Below are 26,301 nucleotides of genomic sequence, written 5' to 3' on the forward strand. Positions count from 1 at the left end.
TTCCCTCTCTTGAGCGCATCACACAGATAGCACATACCCAGTAAGAGCTTCTATAGACAGACAACAACAGCCAATATCAGGAAATACAAGACTAGCTAATGCACCAGATACCACAGCAATAAGAGTGAAAATAGCGACACGTATTTGATCAGTCTCTCCTCTAGTCCTATATTACCTGAATATTTATCTGAACATTAGCTAAATGTGTGTTATGTAAATGTACAAAACAGAAGAATATAGATAATATAATTTCTAAACAGCTGGATTTGGATGATATAATAATAATAATATAGAAAAACCAAGGTAAGTTTAATACCAGTACACTACAGTATACAATTCACAGAATAACAATAACAGGCAAGGTAGAGAAGACTGACATAACATCAAATAATTATCACAAAAATGTATAGGAACAAAAATCATAACATGTGGGTACTGTGTGTTTAAAGTAGGCATTTCAAGGAGTAGAGGTGCGTGGTTTTTGGAGTGTATAGAGGTCTCCCTCTGTCGAGGGGCCTTCCATATCAGTGGAGACAGATGGGATGGAAGGTGAGGATGTGAAGCACAGAGACATAATGGCAGTGGACGTGTAGAGTAGTGCAGATGATTGCCCAATCTGAAACATACCTCTATGGCTTTTTAGTCACCGGATTCCCAATTATGCCTCCTTCCTGTAAGTATAGGATCCTACACGGACATTTCACAGCCTACATTTATACTTGATATTGCTTTGTTTCTTTTCCTGTTACATTCACGGAATAAAATGTGCTACTTACGATACTCAACCCTACATAAAACATTTTACTGACAGAAACAGAGGTACCTTTTCAATATCTTTGTAGCTAGTGATTGCTCAAGTTCAAGATGCATGAGGCTTGGCTTGATAAAATTAGACCAAGGCTACTCCAAAAATAATGTATCAGTCTACAACATGGGCCCAATCCCGAGTTACTGTACACATATGGCATCAATGGATGGATGATCGACCGATTATACAGTAAGTCAGCATTGGGCCCTATGTGATCAGTCAGAGTGAAAGATAATCTGTATGTGGGTCAGTCACAGCCTGCAACACACCCATCTATTTAATTAAACACATCAACCCCTAATATTCATAGATAGATGAGCCTTGGGCCGTATTCCTAAAGCATCTCAGAGTCGGAGTGCTGATCTAGGATCTTGTCCTCGCTGTTCATATAATGTTATCCACTATGATCTTAAAGGCTTATCTGATCCTAGACCAGACAGCATTACTACTCTGAGACACATAAAGATGCAGAAATCACTTCACCATTTCCTGGTTGCTAAAATTCTTATAGTTCGCCTAATTTCAGTTTATGTTGCAAAACAAGCAAGTGTAGTGTAGTAAAGAATCATTGTACCATCTAAACCGCTGTGAAATATATTTTCCATAAACAAAAATATTGTATTTTCAGTTGTTTGAAGCTGGTGTACAAAACTTAAAGTAAAAGACCCAAAAACAAAACTTAAGAACGCCGAAGCATAGAAATAGCTTAAATAGAACATATCTACCGCTTCTTAGACTTACTTTCAATGAGAATTACAGACCTTTAACTCACATTTCGATGTGAATATGGTTGGGTCGCCCAAAAAGCTACATTTTGTAGCTTTAAAGAATACAGGCCCTGGTTTCCCCACTAACACCATTAATGTCATATCACACTCAGATTGGTCTATAGACTGGTCCTTGTAAATGAACACTTGACACTGGGTACAACCAAGGAGAAGAGTTTAACCATTTATGTTGATGTGACCACACAAGTCCCTTGGTGGTGATCTCACAATGGCAACAAGGAGGAAATACATCAACAGCATCTGTAGCTTTACAAAATCTATTCTTAGTTCACCTAGTGAGATTGATTATGAAATAAGTGTTACTACTGTTCTCGACCCACAGGAGGGGTGTGTAACCATGAGCACCATCTGTGAGCCTGTGGATGCACCCCAAATGGCACCCTATTCCCTTTATAGTGCACTACTTTTGACTAGGGCCCATAGTGCTCTGGTCAAAAGCAGTACAGTATATAGGGAATAGGCTGCCATTTGGGACATACTGCCAGTGTTTGTACTATCAGGCTGTGGTAGTGTGGTCTGAGAGGGAGCAGACTTGGCAGTGCAGAAATCGTTAGCATGAAATGCTAGCAGAGTGATAACTCCATTACTGTCCCATAGCTTTGGAAACTGTACACAGCATGATCCATTCACTCCACCATCCTGGCACTTCCTATACAACACTCTATAACAGCTGAAAACAATTGTCTGTCTGCCTCTTAGAAGATAATTATTTATTTTTTTAAGTATGGTGGTCATTTGTAACTATTCTTCAATTACAAAAGCTGATGTAAACATGGATGGTGTCCCATCTCACTCATTCCTATGAGAACCTCAACAGGGGCCATCAGAGCCAGAAATACATGGCGCATATATACACTGAACAAAAACATAAACGCAACATGTAAAGTGTTGGTCCCATTTTTCATGAGCTGAAATAAAAGATCTCATAAATGTTCCATACGCACAAAAAGCTTATTTCTCTCAAACTTTGTGCACCAATGTGTTTACATCGCTATTAGTGATCATTTATCCACCTGACAGGTGTGGCATATCAAGAAGCTGATTAAACAGCATGATCATTACACAGGTGCACCTTGTACTGGGACAATAAAAGGCCGCTAAAATGTGCAGTTTTGTCAAACAACACAATGCCACAGATGTCTCAAGTTTTGAAGGAGTGTGCAATTGGCATGCTGACTGCAGGAATGTCCAACAGAGCAGTTGGCAGAGAATTGAAGGTTCATTTCTGTACCATAAGCCACCTCCAACATCGTTTTAGATCATTTAGCAGTACGTCCAACCAGCCTCACAACCGCAGACCACGTGTAACCACACCAGCCCAGGACCTCCACCTGTGGGATCGTCTTTGTGGGGGAAAACACATTCTGATTGGCTGGGCATGGCTCCCCAGTGGGTGGGTCCTACAGTATGCCCTCCCATGGCTGCAACCCTGCCCAGTCATGCGAAATCCATAGACTATGGCCTAATGAATTTATTTAAATTTACTGATTTCCTTCTATGAACTGTAACTCAGTAAAATCTTTGAAATGGTTGCATTTATATTTTTGTTCAAAACACCTCTGGTGGCTGTTATCCACCATGAACTGATCTCGAATAACGGAACTTGATTGGCAAATAAATAACCACCGCTAAAACCCTAACATATCAGTCCCGCACCAAAAGGAGAATCGCTTAACATAAAACTTCTTACATTAAGGCAGACAACTGTAGTAAACTATCAGAAATACCGACTAGTGTTCCTATACTATTCCTTTGTCATTTTACAACGTGTATTCCATCCATTGCTGTGCAGGAAACAGTTTGACTCTTGACCTCCATTCTGTAACACTAATGACATACTCAATAATCCGGTCAAATCCCTAGTGGTGTTTTGTTCCTAATTTAGACAGTCCACTTCCTCTAATGGTTCTACCCCCACATGACATCACATACACCATTTGGCTGGGTGTGAACGAAGCTGCAGGTGAAGCATGAGTGGCTACAATGACACCCTTTATAGTGCACTACTTTTGACCAGGGGGCCAATAGGGCTCTGATCAAAAGTAGTGTAGTGTATAGGAAATAGAGTGCCATTTGGGAACCAGAGAGAAACACACATACGCAGCATGACATGTGCCAATAGCAGAGTGAATCTCTGCAGGTAAAATGCACAGACAAAGCACAGATTTAATGGAAGATGCCAATGTAAAAACCCAACCAATATTATAAATACAAACAATTATTACAATGAAGTAAATAAAACAGGCAGGGTGACAGGATGAGGACAATACAGTGTGAGTATGTTGAGCAGTGCATTAAAACACAAATAAAAAATATATGTATCATGAAATATTCACACACACTAAAGGTATAGAATATCCTGTATACATGTGGAAATGTACATCTGACCTCATTGTGGTACACATAAAGTGGCATCACTTGTAGATAATATGGCTGACATGACTAAATAAACAGGTACAGTAACTCACAGACAACCTGAAACACTGAAGGAAAACAGTTTAGGACACACTGTCATAATGTACACACACACACACACACACACACACACACACACAGTCACACACACACCGTCACACACACACCGTCACACACACAAAACGGAATGACCAAAAGGCTGGAGTTATTTTCTCACACAAGCGCTACACTTCTCCCCACACCTCCAGGGCTTTCTGGTGCCAGGGGGCTGCCCTCCTGGCCCCAGTAGGGTGACCCGGCACTGGGCATGCCTGTGGGGGCCCTAGGCTTCCTCCTCCAGCAGACCCCTCTCTGTCAGGTGGGTCTTAAGGGAGTTGAAGATGTGGAGCTGCTGGTCCAGGCGCAGGGCTAGGAGTTGCTGGACCACCTTGGCAGGGTTAGGGCCCCTGGAGACAGAAGATTACACAACGGATCACATGCAGGGCGATATTTTGACAGCACAAAGATGTCTCCAAGAAAGGCCTGGTTATTCAAACTGGTTGAGGCTGCAGCTCATGTCTCTATACAATAGAGCGGATCCACTGGGAGAGAAATACAAATTACAAACTGGGTGGCTGGAGCCCTGAATGCTGATTGGCTTACAGCTGTGGTATATCAGACCATATACCACAGGTATGACAACTTTTATTTTTACTGTTGCATTTGTATTTATTAAGGCAGCAGCTACTCTTTCTGGGGTCCAACAAAATTAAGGCAGCTTATACAATTTTAAAAACATTACAATACATTCACAGACTGTGCCATCAGGCCCCTACTCCACCACTACCACATATATACAGTACAAAATCCATGTGTGTATAGTGCGTATGCATGTGTCTGTGCCTATGTTTGTGTTTCTTCACAGTCCCCGCTGTTCCAGAATAATTTTTTTATATATTTTTTTTAATCTAATTTTACTGCTTGCATGAGTTACTTGATGTGGAATAGAGTTCCATGTAGTCATGGCTCTATGTAGTACTGTGCGCCTTCCATAGTCTGTTTTGGACTTGGGAACTGTGAAGAGACCTCGTGGCATGTCTTGTTGGGTATGCATGGGTGTCCGAGCTGTTGGCCAGTAGTTCATACGTTGGTAACCAGTTAATAATAGCAATAAGGCACCTCGGGGGGTTTGATAAACAGTGCATTTTCCCCACATTTTGTTACATTAAAGCCTAATTCAAAAATAAAACAATTCTAACCCCATAATGACAAAGCAATAACAGGTTATACATTTTTGCCAATGTATTAAACATGTAAATGTGATATTTCAGTTTTTTATAAGTATTCAGACCCTATACTCAGTACTTTGTTGAAGCACCTTTGGCAGAGACTATAGCCTTGAGTCTTCTTGGGTATGACGCTACAAGCTTGGCAGACCTGTATTTGGGGAGTTTCTCCCATTCTTCTCTGCAGATCCTCTCAAGCTGTGTCAGGTTGGATGGGGAGTGTCACTGCACAGATTTTTTCAGGTCTCTCCAGAGATGTTCGATTGAGTTTAATTCCGGGCTCTGACTGGGCCTCTCAAGGACATTCAGAGACTTGTCCCAAAGCCACACCTGCACTGTCTTGGCTGTGTGCTTAGAGTCGTTGTCCTGTTGGAAGGTGAACCTTCCAGTCTCAGGTCCTGAGCAGGTTCTCATCAAAGACCTCTCTGTACTTTGCTCTGTTCATCTTTCCCTCGATCCTGACTAGTCTCCTAGTTCCTGCCGCTGAAAAACATCCCCACAGCATAATGCTGCCACCACCATGCTTCATCGTAAGGATGGTGTCAGGTTTCCTCCAGAAGTGATGCTTGGCATTCAGGTCAAAGAGTTCGATCTTGGTTCAACAGACCAGAGAATCTTGTTTCTCATGGTCTGAGAGCCCTTTAGGTGCATTTTGACAAACTCAAAACGGGCTGTCATGTGTCTTATACTAAGGAGTGGCTTCCATCTTGCCACAACCATAAAGGCCTGATTGGTGGAGTGCAGCAGAGATGGTTGTCCTTCTGGAAGGTTCTCCCATCTCCAAAGAGGAACTCTGGAGCTCTGTCAGAGCGACCATCTGGTTCTTGGTCACCTCCCTGACCAAGGCCCTTCTCCCTCGATTGCTCAGTTTGGCCGGGCGGCCAGCTCTAGGAGGAGGTGGTTCCAAACTTCTTCCCTTTAAGAATGGAGGCCATTGTGTTCTTGGGGAGCTTCAATGCTGCAGAATTCTTTTTTGGTACCCTTCCCCAGATCTGTGGCTCGACACAATCCTGTCTCTGAGCATTACGGACAATTCCTTTGACCTCATGGCTTGGTTTGTGGTCTGACATGCACTGTTAACCTTATATAGACAGGTGTGTGCCTTTCCAAATCATATCCAATCAATTGAATTTACCACAGGTGGACTCCTATCAAGTTGTAGAAACATCAAGGATGATCAATTGAAACAGGATGCACCTAAGCTCAATTTTGAGTTTCATAGCAAAGGGTCTGAACACTTATGTAAATAAGGTATCCGTTTATTTTTGATAAATTCTGTGTTGCTTTGTGCCTACGAACAGCCCTTAGCCGTGGTATACTGGCCATATACCACACCCCCTCACGCCGTATTAATTAAATATATATATTTGTTTTTATTCACTTGTTAACACATCAGCATTGTCAGCCAAAGCAGTTAATAAGCCTGTGGTGTTCTAGCTAGTTACCTGATGAAGCTGGCGATGTAGACGTTGACGAAAGTAGCCATGAGGTACTGGCAGTCGAAGCGGTCCATGATGCCACCGTGACCGGGAATTGTGTTGGCAAAGTCCTGGAATAACAACAACAACAGGCCGGACGGACATGGTGACATCAGAGCAGAGGACAACATAACACAGAGCTGGTGCACTGCTGAGACCCTTTGCTCAAGCAAAGTCAAAAGTAAGTCAAACTGCAGTGTATCACAAACTACGGTGAAACAACCAAGTGGTTCCGGAAGCATAGATCATGAGCACGGCCAACTAAGGCTACTCAATACTAGTGAGTCCACCTGGCCCAGTGATAACAGTGGTGAGGTGTTCTGACAGTCACCTTGATCTTGAAGGCCCTCTTAAAGCCGCTGGCAAAGAAGCCTCCGAAAGGTCCCATGAGGGAGGCAAAGGCAGACAGTGAGATGCTGTGAATCTGGAATGGGTAGAGGCGCAGTGTGGGCTGGAGAGAGAGAGAGAGAAGCAAGATGTTAAACTGGTCTCACATATGGTCAAACAGTTTCTACAAAAATAGGAGAAATAAGGGGACATGATTTAGGACAGGGAAGGGAAACTGTTTTGAAGGCCCTCGGATCAATGTATTTTTATTTTTTTGTAACACAGTCTGGGTCAAAACTTACTGTTGGGAGTTAGAATAGTAGAATGCATAAGGTGCAATTTCAAAATGTGGTTGTGTATCAACAGTTTCTCTCCTGTTATGTCGGTCACTGATAGTCACTCAGCCCATGTGGGCTAACATTCTTTCAGATTGGTAATTTAGTCTAGCGGCCAGCTATCTAAACTCGTAGTAATCAAGGTCAAATTAAAGCCCGTGGGGCCACCATTGATTTTGTTAGTCAGTCTCACTCAGATATCATATTAAAAACTGCAAATCTTCTCTCCGCCCAATAGCAAAATGTGTATAATTGGAGAAAACTAGCTTTAAAAAAAGCAATATTTTCTCTACACCCCATGGCAAAAATGTATAGAATTGCACAAAATGAACTCTACATTTAAAAAAAAAAAATCTCTCTGGGGCAACTTAGACCAGACAGAGATCATAAGCAGAAACCAGCCAACCAGACAGAGAGAGAGAGGACAGATCAGGCTCACCCATCCAGTGAGGGACTCGAGGGCGGCAGGCAGGGCATAGTCCTGCAGCTGGAACAGGTCAGAGGGTTCACAGTCCACCTCAAAACTGTTATGGTCGCTGTTAAACTCCACCGGACACACAAAGAAGCTGTAGCCCGCCATCACATAGGACAACTGGATAGAGGAGGAGAAAGGGAGTAAGATAAGACTAATAGAGAAAATTAAATACAAACTTTTGCACTTTGTTGTGGCAATTTCTTACCAGGATCCCAAACACAACAGTCGAAAAGAATCCACCAATGAAACCCTCCCAGGTTTTCTTAGGAGACAGCTGCATGGAACACAGTCACGTTAACATATTAAAGAGTGTTCCAATGGTATCCCTTTTGCAAAATGCCACAAGCCTTGGAAGATGCAACATACCCATTACATATTCATAGGATCGCTATGTTGCCTGTTGATGTTGACCATAGCTGTGTGACTGACAGTGCCAGTCTTGCTAACCTTAATAAGTGGAGTACGTCCAAAGAAGAAGCCAAACATGTAGGCCATGATGTCATTGCAGATCACACAGGAGATGGGCACGATGAACCTAGACAGAGAAGGAGAGAGGAACTGGTATCAACAACTGGGGCATATTCAATGGAGTGTCGTACATAGATACGTTGTGCATAGAGCAGACAAGTATTTACAAGAGACAGAGCAAGTCTCTTCTACACAGTTAATTTCCCTGAATGTTCTGTAACAAGCCCCTGCCGTGGACCAACCTAACTCCCTAATGCACTTATTTCCATCACATGGTTGTAGCGCCAACCACAATTACATCAGCTAATAGTATTTTTCACTCTGCAGTCGGTTCTCCCACTAGAGGTCTTCACGGATCCACCTGTACCCGAATAACCGAGAACTGACGTGGGACCCGAGCGGGTCCGGATCCAGAATTCTAAATAAATGTCATGGATCTGGATCAGATTGTCACTGGTCTCGGGTATGTGTAAATTGGACTGACCGTATGACCGTACAGATCTGAACACGACTGCTGCAGTAGAGAAATGTTATAATTTATGCTGCTGCTATTGCTTTTCACGAGAGTGGAGCATGGCGCGTGTTGCCGTCCAATCACAAAGCGGTTAAATTCTTATGGATAGGCGTTCAGTCAACGGGACAGTTGTAAATCATGCAGCGCTGTGTGTCATGATCGCACATTTTAGAGAAACAACAGATGTCGGTACATATAAGTGTCTTATATCGGCTGAAAGCTTAAATTCTTGTTAATATAACTGCACTGTCCAATTTACAGTAGCTATTACTGTGAAAAAATGCCATGCTATTGTTTGAGGAGAGCTCCTAACAACAAAACACTTTTCACCACGATAGGTTTGATAAATTCACCTCTGAAGGTGAAATGTGTACTTACATTCTGAAATCTTGCTCTGATTTATCATCCCAAGGGTCCCAGAGATAACATGAAGTGTCATTTTGTTAGATAAAATCCTTTTCCATATCCTAAAAAAGGTCCATATAGCATGCACGATCGATTTTGTATTTCCACTCATTCAATTTGCAAAGAAAGGAATCTGTGAAAATCTAACCCTAAATGTTGTTTCAACCAGTCATTTTACATTTGTATTTATTCCTCAGAGATCCTAGAACGTAACCAGACTTCCCTATATCATTAGGAGTGTAGTATATCCTATAGGACACCAAATTTGGTCAGAGAGCAACGCCTTCATGGCACGCCGATGACGCGGACGGTCTTCACTTGATTGACTGTAACTTTGTCAAATAAGCACCAATCGGGGTCAAACAAAGCTAGCTAGATAGCCAATGAGCTGGGCTTTACAGGAGTATGCGACAGAAAGCCTTTTCCTTTTGGAAAAATGTACCTGGGTGACTTCACACTAAATGTCATGTAGCTTGCTCATACTTCAAGTTATCAGTCTGAAACTTGGCACATACACTGATGCCCTCTTGTGGACACCATCAGAATTACAACCAGAATGATGGCTAGATTTGGGACCTTTCTGTTGCATTTCAAAGATGGTAGTAGAAAAAAGGTTGTTTTCTTTGTATTTTCTTCTACCAGATCTATTGTGTTATATTCTCCTACATTCAATTCACATTTCCACAAACTTCAATGCGTTTCCTTTCAAATGGTTCAAAGAATATGCATATTCTTGCTTCAGGGCCTGAGCTACAGGCAGTTAGATTTGGGCATGTCATTTTAGGCGAATTTGTTTTGTTTTTTTATATTAAAAAAAAAAAAAAAGGGGGGGGGGGGGGGGGCGACTATCCCTATAAAATAGCTTAAAATGTTTATTTTCTGCTGTTCCATCACTCAGATCTGATTGGACCGGGTCTGGCTCCGACCAGGTCGGGAACGGGTCCGTGAAGACCTCTACCTCCCACTGTACAGAACGGAAAGAGTGGGCTGAATGAAGACACTCCCATGTATGTCCCAAATGGTTATGTCCCAAATGACACCCTAGTCTCTATATAGCCAATTTAGGACGCAACCACTGACTAAATTTGCCCTCCCATACAGTGGAAACCAACTAGCGGTCAGAGATCTGATTAGCATTGCTGTTTACAATAGTCATGTGCCATGTGTTGTGGGCTGTGTGTGCGCGCATGTGAGAGAGAGAGAGAGAGACATTCCTTACCAGATCATTCCCTCAAACAGGTTGTGGATGATGAGGTGGGACTGGGTCACAACGATCAGCAGAGTTACGTGTGTCCAGCCAAACTGGCAGGGAGAAAAACAGAATTACATACATATATATTGTCTTAAAATCGTGTAGTATAGGATCGCTATAGAAAAGTGATATCAAGGAACCCAATAGTTGGAAGAAAATTATTCAATTACTGTGGTATTTACACAAACAGATATGTGGCCAAAGTGTTAATGAGGTGAATGGCATTTGGCAGAGCAATCCTTACTGATAGGCGTGTCATCATTGCTCTGTGGTCTTTGCAACAACACAAACATATCCTAGAACCCCTCACATTCAAATCTGGACCTCGAAGCCAGTTCCACTGCTTAAACCTCCCCCCCCCCCTGCCCCCACCCGCTAATGAGGGTCTGATTTAGACTGGGACACCAGGTGGGTGCAATTCATTATTAGGTAGAATAAAAACCAGCAGTACGCCGGACCTCATCTGACCCTGCTGGTCATCTATGAATGTTTGAACATCTTGGCCATGTTCTGTTATAATCTCCACCCGGCACAGCCAGAAGAGGACTGGCCACCCCTCAGAGCCTGGTTCCTTTCTAGGTTTCGGCCTTTCTAGGGAGTTTCTTAGCCACCGTGCTTCTACATCTGCATTGCTTGCTGTTTGGGGTTTTAGGCTGGGTTTCTGTACAGCACTTTGTGACATTGGCTGATGTAAAAAGGGCTTTATAAATACATTTGATTAAATGGGTCAAATTTAAACACCGCCGTAGACGAAATCCTCAGGCCAGTCAGCGTGTGGCAGTTTAGCTTTAATGCAGTGTTTAGAGCTCACTCACTGATTGATGTGTTACTGCAGAGTCAAGTGCATTCGGAAAGTATTCAGACTCTTTAACCTTTTCCACATTTTGTTACGTTACAGCCTTATTCTAAAATTGATTAAATAAATTGTTTTACTCATCAATCTACAAATGAGGACAAAGTTAAAACAGGTTTAGAAGTGTTTGCTCATTAAAATGCAAATCAATTTATAACATTTGACATGCGTTTTTCTGGATATTTTTGTTGTTATTCTGTCTCTCACTGTTCAAATAAACCTACCATTAAAATTAGAGACTGATCGTTTCTTTGTCAGTGGGCAAACGTACAAAATCAGCAGGGGATCAAACACTTCCCCCCCACCCACTGTAGGTATTCAGACCGTTTGCTATGAAACTCATATTTGAGCTCTACAACTTGGAGTCCACCTGTGGTAAATTCAATTGATTGGACATGAATTGGAAAGGCACACACACACACACACACACACACACACACACACACACACACACACACACACCACACACACACACACACACGTCTATAGAAGGTCCCACAGTTGACAGTACACGTCAGACCAAAAACCAAGCCATCAGATCGAAGGAATTGTCTGTAGAGCTCAGAGACAGGATTGTGTCGAGGCACAAACTTGGGGAAGGGTAGAAAACAAATCTGCAGTATTGAAGGTCCCCAAGAACACGGTGTTCTCCATCAATCTTAAATGGAAGAAGTTTGGAACCACCAAGACTCCTCCTAGAGCTGGCCGCCCGGCGAAACTGAGCAATCGAGGGAGAAGGGCCTTGGTCAGGGAGGTGACAAAGAACCCAATGGTCACTGACAGAGCTCTAGAGTTTCTCTGTGGAGATGGGAAAACCTTCCAGAAGGACAACAATCTCAGCAGCACTCCACCAAATCAGGCCTTTATGGTAAAGTGGCCAGACGGAAGCCACTCCAAAAAGGCACCTAAAGGACTGACCATGAGAAACAAGATTCTCTGGTTTGATGAAACCAAGATTGAACGCTTTGTCCTAAATGCTAAAGGTCACACCTGGAGGAAAACTGGCACCATCCCTACGGTGAAGCATGGTGGTGGCAACATGATGTTGGGATGTTTTTCAGTGGCAGGGCCTGGGAAAATAGTAAGGATCAAGGGAAAGATGAACGGAGCAAAGTATAGAGAGATCCTTGATGAAAACCTGCTCCAGAGCACTCAGGACCTCAGATTTGGGAAAAGGTTTACCTTCCAACAGGACAACGACACTAGGCACACAGCCAAGACAACACAGTAGTGGCTTCGGGACAAGTCTCCGAATGACCTGAAAATAGCTATGCAGCGATGCTCCCCAGTCAACATTTGTATTTATTATGGATCCCCATTACTCTTTCTGGGGTCCAGCAAAATTTAGGCAGTTTATAAAATTTTAAAAGCATTACAATACATTCACAGATTTCCCAACACACCATGTCCCCTCAGGCACCTAGTCCACCACTAATCTACAGTACAAAATCCATGTGTACGTGTGTGTATAGCGTATATGTTATCGTGTGAGTGTATGCATGTGTCTGTTCCTATGTTTGTGTGGAATCACAGTCCCCGCTGTTCCATAAGGTGTATTTTTAGCTTTCATCATTTTTTAAAATCTAAATTTTGCTGCTTGCATCAGTTACTTGAAGAGACCTTGTGGCATATCTTGTGGGGTATGTATGGGTAGCTGAGCTGAGTGCCAGTAGTTCAGACAGACAGCTCGGTGCACTCAATATGTCAATACCGCTCAAATACAAGTAGTGATGAAGTCAAGCTCTCCACTTTGAGCCAGGAGAGATTGACATGCATATTATTAGATCTCTGTGTACGTCCAAGGGCCAGCCGTGCTGCCTTGTTCTGAGCTAATTGCAATTTTCCTAAGTCCCTTTTTGTGGAACCTGACCACACAACTGAACAGTTGTTAAGGTGCGACAAAACTAGGCCTGTAGGACCTGCCTTGTTGATAGTGCTGTTAAGAAGATAGAGCAGCGCTTTATTACGGACTGTTGTATCAATATGTTTTGACCATGACAGTTCCCAATCCAGGGTTACTCTAAGCAGTTTAGTCACCTCAACTTGCTTAATTTCCACATTATTTCTTATACGATTTAGTTGAGGTTTAGGGTTTAGTGAATGATTTGTCCCAAATTGTATTTATTATTTACAATGCTTTTAGTTTTAGAAATAAATTAAATTACTTTTGCTTCCCTCCAAGTCTGGGGGCACACACTTTCTAGTAAGTAGGCTTAAATTGAAAAGATGGCAAATAGGAGTTGCAATATCGTCCGCTATTATCCTCAGTAATTTTCCATCCAAGTTGTCAGACCCCGGTGGCTTGTCATTGTTGATAGACAATGACTTTACGGAATTCAAAATCACAATGCTTGCCTTTCATAATTTGTTCAGATATACTTGGATGTGTAGTGTCAGTTGCTGGCATGTCATCCCTAAGTTTGCTCATCTTGCCTATGGAAAAAAATCATTGAAGTAGTTGGCAATATCAGTTGGTTTTGTGATGAATGAGCCATCTGAGTCAATGAATGATAGAGCTGAGTTTGCCTTTTTTCTCCAAAAAGTAATTTAAGGTGCTCCAAAGCTTTTTACTATCATTCTTTGTTATTTATCTTTGTTTCATAGTGTAGTTTCTTCTTTTTATTTAGTTTACGCACATGATTTCGCAATTTGCTTGCCATTTTGTGCAGCCAAACTTATTTGCCATTCCTTTTGCCTATTCCCTCTCAACCATACAAATGTTCAATACTTCATCAATCCAAGGGGATTTAACAGTTTTCAGTCATTTTCTTAATGGGTGCATGCTTATTAGTTAGTGGAATAAACAATTTCATAAACGTGTCAAGTGCAGCGTCTGTTTGCTCATACACACCACGGACCAACAAATATTTACATCAACATAGGAGTCACTATAAAACTTATTGTATGACATCTTATACACTATATTAGGCCCAGCCTTATAAAACTTTGGTTTTCCTAGATATTGCTACTATATTATGATCACTACAGCCAATGGATCTGGATACTGCTTTCAAGAACATTTCTGATTCATAGGCACATGATTACAGTATACAATAGCTGTAGGATCAGCGGAGACATTCAGGGCAGTTAGAGGGACATAAATTAGGTTACTTACATTGTATCTACCAACGCCCCTGGTGTAATGTACATTTGCTGAAGCATTATGGCAATTCTGCATCACAAATGGTACGGATTAGCTGAGCTGGGCTTGGGTCATAGATAAGTCATTGTCTCAATGCAACCTTATAATGCGGTGAAAGGATTAAGGAATCTAAAGGATTTGTGTGGATCCCATCCTCCTTATAAAAACGTGTTTTGTTTCCAAAAGGTATCGAAATTGTCAGAAGTTACACCCACTGAGCTGCAATAATCACGTAGCCAGTTGTGAGGAGAAAGAATCCTGCTAAAGCATTCAATGCCATGATTCAGAGAGGGCACAGGGCCAGATATGATGGGTCTTTTGTTAGTGTCTAGCAGAGTCAATCAGCTCTTTAAAATCCAGTTTCAACTCTTCAGAGCTGCCATTCATAATGTCATTAAAACCCACATGGACTACTATGGAAATCGATTCTATGTCCTGAAGTAGTACATTCGGGAGCAGCTTAGTAATGTAATTTACTCGAGCTCCGGGATAGGACATTGTTTTTGCACCAGGAGCACATTTCACATTTCTTACCATGGAGCTGCCCAAAAATCACGGCTGGCGAGAAGGACGAGGAAATCTGCCCACTCCCACGCTTCACTGGATTCGGAGAACCCTTTATGGACGGGCGAGAGGCAGGATAACTTGAGCCCATTGCAGGCGTCTGACAGATGGAGAAGCCCCGCTCGATCTAGAGCTGGGCTGAAGGTTGCCGACGTCGACATCGTAGTAGTAGGCACTGCGGCCACAGACACAGGCAACCGAAGCGACGAAAGTGCAGGAAGCTCAGGCTCCAGAACGGCGGAACTATTCCTTGTTTGAATCCACTCTGGGCCTCTCGTTGGGAGTTTAGACTGCTTTGCGGGAGGCCGCTGTCTTCGACTTCCACGGCTTGTGACATGTGACCATCGTTGATTGCCTTGCTCCTCTTGTTGTGCTCCTTCAACTGAATGGGGAGCTCCGGGCAACACCGGCAAGTCGGATAACGACAAACAAGGCATCCAACAAGCGTGAACGCCATCCAGCCACCGGCTTAGAAAATGTACACATTCCACTCTGCGGTTTTTCCAGTTTCTTACGAAGGCTGGCGACCTGCATGATCAAGGAAGCCACCTCAAGCCTATAACCCTCAGTAAGGAAACAATTGCTGCATTGGAACTATGAGTGATCCGGATTGTCCCGAAACAAAGCGTAGTAGATACAGCTCTAAAAAACTGTAATTATTTCTCCAGACAAAAAGGGCTCCACTGAAAAACTAATTTGGTACCAACTTCGTTAGCTTGATGACTAGCAGCTTAGCATCTCTGTAAAGCAGGCTTCAACCTTCATTAAGCGGAATTCTGGGACAAGAAATAGCGGTCCTAGCTGTTAAAAGCTAAACGAGTCTCGGAATACACGCAGAACTTGAGAGGATTTGAAGAGAAGAATGTGAGAAACTCTCCAAATACAGGTGTGCCAAGCTTGTAGCGTCATACCCAAGAAGACTCGAGGCTGTAATCGCTGCCAAAAGGTGCTTCAACAAAGTACTGAGTAAAGGGTCTGAATACTTGTGTAAATGTGATATTTAATATACATTTGCAAACATTTCTAAAAAATAACTGGTTTTGCTTTGTCATTTTAGGGTAGTGTGTGTAGATTGATGAGGGAAAAAAACTTTCATCCATTTAGAATAAGGCTGTAACGTAACAAAATGTGGAAAAAGTCAAGGGGTCTGAATACTTTCTGAATGCACGGTGTTTCCTTGCAGCGCTCAGCTCTGTCACTGCCTTACATGGTCAAGCCTGAGCCCAGAACACAAAGCCTCTAGCTATGTGTGTGTGAGACAAAGGCAGCAGATAAAGTGCCTTCAGAAAGTATTCACACCTTTTTTCCCTCATTTTGTTGTGTTACGAAGTGGGATTCAAATTGATTTAAATGGTCATTCTTTGTCAACGATCTACACAAAAAAACAAATGTCTAAGTGGAAGAAAAATACTAACATTGAAAAATAAAACACTAATATAATCTTGACTAGATAAGTATTCAACCCCCCCCCCCCCCCCCCCCCCGAGTCAATACGTTATAATCACTTTTGGCAGAAATTACAGCTGAGAGTTTTTCTGGGTAAGTCTACAAGATTTCCACACCTGGATTGTGAAACATTTGCTGATCAAAATTCTTCAAGCTCTGTCAAATTGGTTGTTGATCATTGCTAGACAACCATTTTTCAGGTCTTGCCATAGTTTTGACTTAACTCTGCTTGAAAATCTAACCCGGTCTGTGATTAGCACCATTCAGTTTCCCATTTCCCAGTCCTTAATGATTACAAGCATACCCTTAACATGATGCAGCCACCACAATGCTTGAAAATATGAAGAGTGGTACTCAGTAATGTGTTGTATTGGATTTGCACCAAACATAACACTTTGTATTCAGGACAAAAAGTGAATTGCTTTGCCACATTTTCTGCAGTATTACTTTAGTGCCTTGTTGCAAACAGTAACTATGTTTTGGAATATTTGTATTCCGTACAGGTTTCCTTCTTTTCACTCTGTCAATTAGGTTAGTATTGTGGCGTAACTACAATGTTGTTGATCCATCCTCAGTTCTCCTATCACAGCCATTTAACTTTAACTGTTTAGAGTCCCCATTTGCCGCCTCCCGAGTGGCGCAGCAGTCTAAGGCACCGGGGTTCAATCCCATGCTGTGTCACAGCCAGCCGTGACCGGGAGACCCATGAGGCGGTGCACAATTGGCCCAGCGACGTCTGGGTTAGGGGAGGATTTGGCCGGCCAGGATTTCCTTGTCCTATCGCGCTCTAGCAACTCGTGGCGGGCCAGGCGCATGCAAGCTGACTTTGGTCGCCAGCTGGATGGTATTTCCTCTGACACGTTGGTGTGGCTGGCTTCTGGGTTAAGCGAACAGTGTCAAGCAGTGCAGCTTGGCAGGGTCGTGTTTCGGAGGACGCATGGCTCTCTACCGAGTACGTAGTGGAGTTGCAGCAAAGGGACAAGACTAACTACAAATTGGATATCACGAAATTGGGGCGAAAAAGGGCTAAAAGTACAAATACATTTTGGTTTTAAACAAAATGTTTATATATTTTTTTTTTTTTTTTTTTTTTTTTTTTTTTTTTTTTAATAGTCACCATTGGCCTCATGGTGAAATTCATGAATGGCTTCCTTCCTCTCCGGCAACTGAGTTAGGAAGTATGCCGGTATGTTTGCAGTAACTGGGTGTATTGATACCCTATCCAAAGTATAATGAATAGCTTTACCATGCTCAAAGGGATATTCAATGTCTGTTTCCACCCTTTCTGCATATATCATCAGAGTGCCATCAGAGTCCATGCAACTTATGTGACTTGTTTTATTCTACCTTTATTTAACCAGGAAGGGCACATTGAGTGTCTTGGCCAAGATAGGCAGCACCAAGTCATTGCACAAGTCATTGCACAATTAGACAGACATGAAAAACTACATGCAATCTAGCAAAAACCATAGAAATCAATTAAAAACATTGACAGGTCAAGGAACCAGCCTCAAAAACCTTCATCTGTCACGACCGTCGTATGAATAATTGGACTAAGGCGCAGCGTGAGTAGAGTTCCACATTTTAATGATAGTGAAACTTCCAAAACAACAAAGATATAACGATCGTGAAATACGTAGCGCACATAGGCACTCATACAAAACAATATCCCACATAGCAGGTGGGAAAAAGGACACGTAAGTATGATCCCCAATTAGAGGTAACAATATTCAGCTGCCTCTAATTGGGAACCACACACACAAACATAGAAATGTAATACCTAGAAAACCCCCTAGTCACACCCTGACCTAAAACACCATAGAGAACCCCGAGGGCTCTCTATGGTCAGGGCGTGACATCATCCACTATTTAAAAACACCAATCAGGACAAGTTCTTCCAGTTTAAAAGTATTTTGTAAGGTGCTCCAAACCGATGGCGCTGAGTACATAAAAGCCCTTTTACCAAATTCAGTTCGGACATTTGGAACAGTTAGCATGATAAAGTCCTGAGAACGAAGAGTGTACCACCACATTTCTGGAGAATAAAAACGCCCAAATAAAATGGTAGTAAACCCAAAATGGCTTTGTAAATAAAAGTATACCATTGACTGAGCCTACGAGTGACTAGAGAAGGCCAGCCAACCCTGGTATATAAAGTGCAGTGGTGCGTAATGGTTTTACAGTTTAAAATAAATCTCAAATGCTCCATGGTAAAGGGTGCCAATTGATCTCAAACACTGAGCAGAAGCAATTATATATAAAATATCACCATAGTCTAGTATAAAAATAAATGTAGCTGATACTAGCCTCCTTCTGGCTTCCAATGAAAAACAGGCCTCATCCTAAAATAAATTGGTAAGAATATTTTTTGTCCTGAACTTATTTAGGCCTGACATAACAAAGGGGTTGAACACTTATTAACTCAGGACATTTCAGATTTCTATTTTAAATTTGTCAAAATTTCAAAAAACATAATTCCACTTTGACATTATAGGTTAATGTGTGTAAGCCAGTGAAATAATAATAATACATTGAATCCATTTTAATTTCAGGTTGTAACAACAAAATGTGGAGAAAGTCAAGGTGTATGAATACTTTCTGAAGTTACAGTAGATCTGGGGTTCCCAAACTTTTTCCCTCAGGCCCCCATTACAGCATTGGGGAACCTTGTGCATTCTGCTATTACAACTTTCAAGAGTAAGTTGAAAGCAGGAATGTGGTGGAGAGAAGAACCACTGCTGTGGATGATGCCCCGGTCTTATGTCCTGGAACGGACCCAGAACGATGTTGGAAGGCTTACACGTTTTTAGGCCGGGACACATCGATAACGTAATAGTAGCCAAGAGGAAGAAGGCTCATATAATACAGAACCCACAAACACTATGCCCAATACACTACGCAACACATGCACACAAACACTCACCATGTAGAACTGCAGGCGATAGTGTTTCTTCACCAGGCTCAGCACAAACATGCAGAAACCTGCAACAACAAAAAAACAAAGAGAGGACACAAGTCAACAAAGCATTTTGGGGTCAGCCTGTTTTTAGTAGTTATTGTCATTCTTTGCTTTCAAACTGAGGACCGGTAACTGCATCCTTGTAAATCATCCTAGCCATGTTCAATCACAAAATCAATCTTCAGTGACGCATAAATGCCAATTTGGTTCTGGGTTCCCGAGGTTAAAAGCCTGCCAAAGTCAGTAACAGATAAAAAGACAATCACGTGAATGTGCAGCATCGAACTCTTCATTTCTTACAGTTCCAAGAATTGTATTCTTCCCCAAAGCAGAGTAAGAAGATACCCTTCTGAGTAAGAGGCTTTTAACTGAATCAAACAAATTAGATCAAACCAATGTGACCATAATCCAGTTAGGACAACTTGGACATTGAATATTTCTACATCCACCCAATTCACATTATTTTGTTAGATGGGCTTCAGAGAAGAACAAAGCTAGCCTGGTCCCAGATCCGTTTGTGCCGTCTTGCCAACTTCTATGGTCATTGTGGCGGCCACGTCACAAACAGATCTGGGACCAGGCTAGAACAAAGCACACAGTATTCTGCGAGTTTGTCTTTATAGAACTAGTTGACCCCGTGAGCTCATTCTATATTATCTGGCACTAGGGAGATGGCCCGATTACCTTAAAAGCCTTTTCCTGCCAGCATTTCCACAGTAAACGACCTGGCCTGGTTTTTAAATGTACCCAAAGGGAGGAGTGAACGAAGGAGGGGTGGGTATTTACTTTCCTCTCCTTTCACCTTGAGGCACGGAGTCGAGGTGTGATCATGCAGTCACAAACAGCTGTTTGCGAGTCAAGTGCTGCCTGCCTTTACCACATCCTGCTGCCATTAACTGCCATACTGCTGCACCAACTGACTGAAAGCGGGAGGAGCAAGTGAAGCACAGTGGATCTTCCGTCTGAAACTAACCATTTTTAAAACTTGTACCAAACCCTTAGTCAGGTAAAAACTGATAGAAATTGCAGAAGCTCCAACAATGACTATAGCAACACTAAAAGTTGAAGAGGACTGCCCTTCTCCCTCCCTCCCCTCTCACTCAATACTCCCTGAAAGCACTAGATCGATTTCCATATATCCTGCCTGACCAGATCAGTGATCAGGAAGGAAAACACAAGGAATGGAAGCTAATTAGAACTTGAGCCACAGCCTCACCAGTGAGGTACATGGCAAAGGAGATGAGGCGGTGGTATTTGCTGAGGATGCGCAACGGCTCCTCCCTCTGCACCAGATTAGAGAAGTAGTCCGTTACCGTCTCTCCGTAGAAGAAATAGTTCACACACAGTAGGAAGTACCTGAGGGCGAGGATGAGGAGGGGAAGGAGGAAGGCGAGGTCAGAACTGTTGCAACACAGAACACAGATCAACTGCACTATGCACTCCAGTCTAGAAAAGTCTGGTGTAATGGTGAACTTTGGGGTTTGCATGTATCTGAAGCCATTAAGGGACATTGTAGGTTCAATATTTACATCAATAATGTTAAGAGCTTTTCACCAGGTTTTTCCAACATAGTGCAATGTGAATGGCAGGAAACCACTGAGCGATCATACTACAAATACCATCACCACTACTCTGGTTAAAAAAACTACACCTCTACATACTCAATTTGATCAGCTAACTAACATGATATAGTCTATCTGCTGATTGGTTTAATAAGCTAGATTAACACTGTAAAGTGGGTAAACATTACCAAGACCAAAAAAATCTCAGGAAGTCTGCAATGAAATAAAACATGCAATTCATTATTTTGGGTGGCCAAATGGTTAGTTGCAGTGTAACCTTAAACACAGACATAGAACTGTATGTGTGTGTGTGTGTGTGTGTGTGTGTGTGTGTGTGTGTGTCTCACCAGCTCAACGTTCTGAACCAGGGCAGGTGGTAGGAGTGGTACACACTGTAACCAATGTGGATGATTTCTTGGAAGCATTTGATCTGCACACACAGCACCTGGGCAGAGACAGATAATCCAATATTACCGCAAATATACAACAGGTCTATAATAAATTACTGAGGTGTGCCGATGACTGAGTGTTGGTATCATCCCTTTGGTATCAACTACATGGAATTCCCCTACCACACATTTGATATCGCTCTGACAACAGCATCTGGTCTGTGTATGATTCGTCATTGCGCAAAACCATGTCATTTAATCATACACATTTGGACGTGTCTTGTGCTATGACCATTTAGAGAGTTTTTGTGTTCTCGATTTAGTTCCTGCAGTGTCTGGATGTGGCAGCATGCTTTCTCCCTCCCAGCAAGTCCAACAGAGCATTAAAGCAGAGCAAAGAAAAGCATGTTATTTCCACTGACCTACACTCTGAACCTGAAACAATTAAGGACAGACAGAAACAGACAGACCCAATTAAATCCCTTACCCTCTCCTAACGCGATCTGTTTCTGCAGATCTGTAAGGTGCGTTAGCAACATGGTAGAAGCGCCAACGATGCACTGCTTTTACCTATCCTGAACCTACGGATCTGGAAATGGCGAGGGGTTAGGGCCAAGGGAGCGGGGTAGGGAGCGATTTGGGATGGGCTAACAAACTGGACTGACAGGAGGCTTAGGGGAGGGAGGAGGAGCACTCACAATCAGCATGAGCACCATGGGGCCCAGGTAGATGATGAAGAAGAAGAAGGAGATCATGGCCAGAGTCAGGATCCCTCGCACCCACCAGTTCTTCCATCTGAGAACACACACAGTTAATACCCACATGCGGTGTTTAATAGATTGTGAAATGAACACAGTGAAATGAAGAGGGGAACAATAAGCATCCATATCAGTTGCACAAAACATTTGCTGGCCAACACACTCATAAAGAATGTCAATATAGGCTTACACAGATCAACAGGAGTTATATTGAGTATATCAGGTGCTGTTTCATAAGCATTCAATTATCCATGACTGAACAGCAGGATGTTAGGAAGGAGGAGCAAACAGAAAACAGTACAACAACAAAAATGCAATGCAATAGGTTTGTTGTGTCCCAAATGGCACCCTATTCCCTATATAGTGGCACTACTTTTAACCCGAACCCTGTGGGACGCAGACATCGTGTGTTGTGAAACTATGATCTTTCCCTTGTTCTAAACAATTCCCAAACTGGATGTTGGGATTACCATGAGAAGATAGTAAATAGAAATCTGTTATTTTGGTAGTGTTTACCGTGAGGACAGTCCAGACAGGGCTTTGTTGAGGACCTCGGGGGTATCATCAGCAGGGACAGGCACCCCCGGGGTCCCTGCATCAGGCTTGCTCTCACTGTCAGACGCCCCATCCTTCTCTGCTTTCCCCTCATTCTCAGATCCCTAGAGAGACAGAGACAGACAGAGAGATGGGGAGAGAGTGAGTCAGACAATGTAAATAAACACCGCTAGCTACCTACGAGGAATGCTCTCCCATTTCCTTTTAAGGTCTATTTTTTTGGTCAGTGAATAAAACATTGCAAGCTTGTAGAGCTTTCCTGATTTGGTGTTAGGATATTCTGCGTGATAAATGTAGGTCTGATAGCGACAGAGTAATCAATATATTTCACAGTGTCTGTCTGCCCCTTGATACTCAGAGCTTTTGTTGTGAAACTGCATTAATCCGGATGACCCTCTACTTTTCCATGGCAACAGCCACCAAATGTGTTATCAGGAGACAGCAGACTGCTGTAAAGTCCTCGTTGTCGCTCTCCTCTGCGCCCCCCCCGGGCGCTACCAAAGTTACACTGTTGTCTAACCTCTTAATAACATAACAGATGGCTATTAGCCTACACATTTTCTATCTTGGTTGCAAACACACACACACAGCAGAAGCCATCAAGTTGATGGATCCTCTAGGCTCACTGGTTTCCATGGTGACCATATCACGTCAGTCAGGATGCCTTGGTTAAAAATAGCCCCTCCTTTCACATAAACAACACTCCTGCTACTGAAGAGACCATTTTCATGTTTCCTGTGTAGGAAAGAGTCCCACTACACTCTTTGCCGTTTCACATCAGAAGCAAAAGATTTATTCATCCATGTTAAGTAATGTAGGCCTATGCTATTTCTACCTTGTCTTTTGACTCCTGCCAATCAGGCATGCCTAGACCTACTCTTCTAAATTTGGCTCACCATGGCTCATACGGTTTCAACAACAAAAAAATTGAGGGTGCAGATGACAGACAACTTGTTTTCCATGGAAAGTTGCATCTGCAGTCAGGGAACTCCTACAGTGACATATGACTCTAAACCAAACCATAGACAGCACAGCACCACAGCTCTATACCACAACACAGCTGCATGAGGCCTGCCTGACAGTTGTTAACACTATCCTTCTCTTCAGCAGTCAAACCTAGATTGGGGTTAATGTCAATTACTGATCAAAAACTACAATGCAAGGCCCTATGCCTAGCCACCCAGGACTACATTCTACTAAAGCAGGAATGCAAGGCAAAGTGGAGGGATACTGAAAATCTAATAAAGTCCCACAGTAGAACTGTGTCAAATTTGAGAACAGGCAATACACACCAAAGCAGCTGGACACTGTCTATTTTTATTAGAACTTATGAACACCCTTGACCTCAACATATAACTATGTTTCTTCTTCAAAAGAGCCCGCAACTGGCATCAAATCAGATTTTATTTGTCACGTGCGTGGAATACAACAGGTAGACCTTACAGTGAAATGCTTACTTAGAATCCCTTAACCAACATTGCAGTTAAGAAAAAATATATATTAAAAAATGAAACAAATCATTAAAGTGCAGCAGTAAAATAACAATGAAGAGGCTATATACAGAGTCAATGTGTGGGGGCACCGGTTAGTCGAGGTAATATATACACATATGGGTAGAGTTATTAAAGTGACTTATGCATAGATAATAACAGAGAGTAGCAGCAGCGTAAAAGAGGGGGGGGGGGCGCAATGCAAATAGTCTGGGTAGCCATTTGATTAGATGTTCAGGAGTCTTATGACTTTGGGGTAGAAGCGGTTTAGAAGCCTCTTGGACCTAGACTTGGCGCTCCGGTACCGCTTGCAGAGAGAACAGTCTATGACTAGGATGGCTGGAGTCTGACAATTTTTAGGGCCTTCCTCTGACACCGCCTGGTATAGAGGTCCTGGATGGCAGGAAGCTTGGCCCCAGTGATGTACTGGGCCGTAAGCACTACCCTCTGTAGTGCCTTGCGGGTCGGAGGCCAAGCATTTTCCATACCAGGTAGTGATGCAACCAGTCAGGATGCTCTCGATGGTGCAGCTGTAGAACCTTTTGAAGATCTGAGGACCCACGGCAAATCTTTTCAGTCTCCTGGGGGCGAATAGGTTTTGTCGTGCCCTCTTCATGACTGTCTTGGTGTGCTTGGACCATATTAGTTTGTTGGTGCACACTAGCTAAGTTGAGGCAGTCGTGGAAGTCTATTTGTATGTGGCTACAAATGTGTATGTGGGTTGTCCTTCCTGCAGAGTTGATTGGCCTTTTAATTTCAGCCTAGCTACCTTATGAGTTGAAATCCAACCCATACATTGGAAAAACCAGGCAGAGTTTATGACTAAATTGAAGGTCGTTCCACCTCAAAAAGCACAAGAAAGAGGCTTGACACCCACCATCTCAGATTGTTCCGAAATCGTTTCTGTTGATATAAACAGATAAGATTATCATTCCTGCAACATTATTTTGTTGAAATATAATTTGATCAAGTGCATTGTTCTCTCAGAGATCAAATTATATTTAAACAAAATAATCTTGCGTGAATACTAATCGTGCCTGTTTCTAACTACAGAAACGATTTCAGAACAATCTGAGATGGTGGGTGTTATGGCCTGCTGAAATGACATGGAACGTTCCTCGATTTAATCAATTGAATACATAGCTAGCTACCTAATTTTAGCTGCCCTCTTTGACCTGGCAACACAGGCAAACGTTAACGTTAGATAAGATAGCTAAACAGCTAACCACTGAAGTAAACGAGTGCCTTTCATGCCAGAACTAATGTTAGCAGCAAATCAGCATCCATATCATGTTGTTAGCTACCTAGTTAGCATTCTATCTATGTTTTGATAGTAAGCTCGCGCAAATGTTTATTAATTGCAGGCGTGGCTGGTCAACTAACTAACTTGGCTTTTACACTAGATATAGTTAACTAACTAAAACATTTACTATAATTACTTATAGCCTCTATCATAATGTGTGGAAAGGTCTCCCTGCATCATGTGCATGTAGCGGATGTTTCTCTTCCCTTGGCTAGCTAGCTAGCAGGTCTGTCCAAACGGTAGTCCATAAACACTCCGTACCTTGTCTTCGGATTGTTGATGTTGTAGGTCGTTTTCCGTCGTTCCGCGGTGCCGTAGCTCTGTCATTTGTGCAACTCTTGTCCAAGCTACTACAGAGGAGTGTATGTTACAGCTTGCTAGCTATTTTACAACCTTTGCTAGTTTGCTAAATAACAAATATGACCGTTTGGTTCGACAGAAATGATCCTTTGCCCCAGATGATGCACGTTCCTATTACTGCGTTGCCCCTCCCACAAAGTGGTTTCCCGAAGTTGCTAAATGGTCTGAGTTGCATTCTGTATCGCGACGTTTTATAACGTTGCTTTGCAATTGGTGCGAAACACTCTTTATAAAATCCACTTTCTCTTGTCTGGTCTAGACTTGAATGAATTCCAGAGTTGGTCTGCTGGTTGTGGTTTTTGGGTTGTGGATTTCATATACATTAATGTATATATCACGCTGCTGGTAGTGGGTTACAATTAATTTATATATAATCTATCTCGGCTGACC

General features: G+C 42.6%; 1 protein-coding gene across 1 annotated transcript; it reads right to left on the minus strand.

Moving 5' to 3' along the window:
- Nucleotides 1–290: 290 nt before the first annotated feature.
- LOC106585108 (phosphatidate cytidylyltransferase 2) lies at nt 291–26,062 on the minus strand. Its single transcript, XM_045706707.2, has 13 exons — nt 25,813–26,062; nt 22,720–22,862; nt 22,144–22,240; nt 21,404–21,501; nt 20,711–20,850; nt 19,459–19,517; nt 10,498–10,580; nt 8,339–8,426; nt 8,097–8,165; nt 7,856–8,008; nt 7,086–7,205; nt 6,722–6,825; nt 291–4,457 (listed from the first exon to the last, which is right to left on the minus strand). Exons 1-13 carry the CDS (start codon nt 25,876–25,878, stop codon nt 4,334–4,336), a joined length of 1,344 nt encoding a protein of 447 aa, XP_045562663.2. The 5' UTR covers nt 25,879–26,062; the 3' UTR covers nt 291–4,333.
- Between the last annotated feature and the right edge of the window lie 239 nt (nt 26,063–26,301).

This window comes from Salmo salar, chromosome 24, assembly GCF_965601325.2.
Source record: "Salmo salar chromosome 24, fSalSal1, whole genome shotgun sequence".
Classification (NCBI taxonomy): domain Eukaryota; kingdom Metazoa; phylum Chordata; class Actinopteri; order Salmoniformes; family Salmonidae; genus Salmo; species Salmo salar.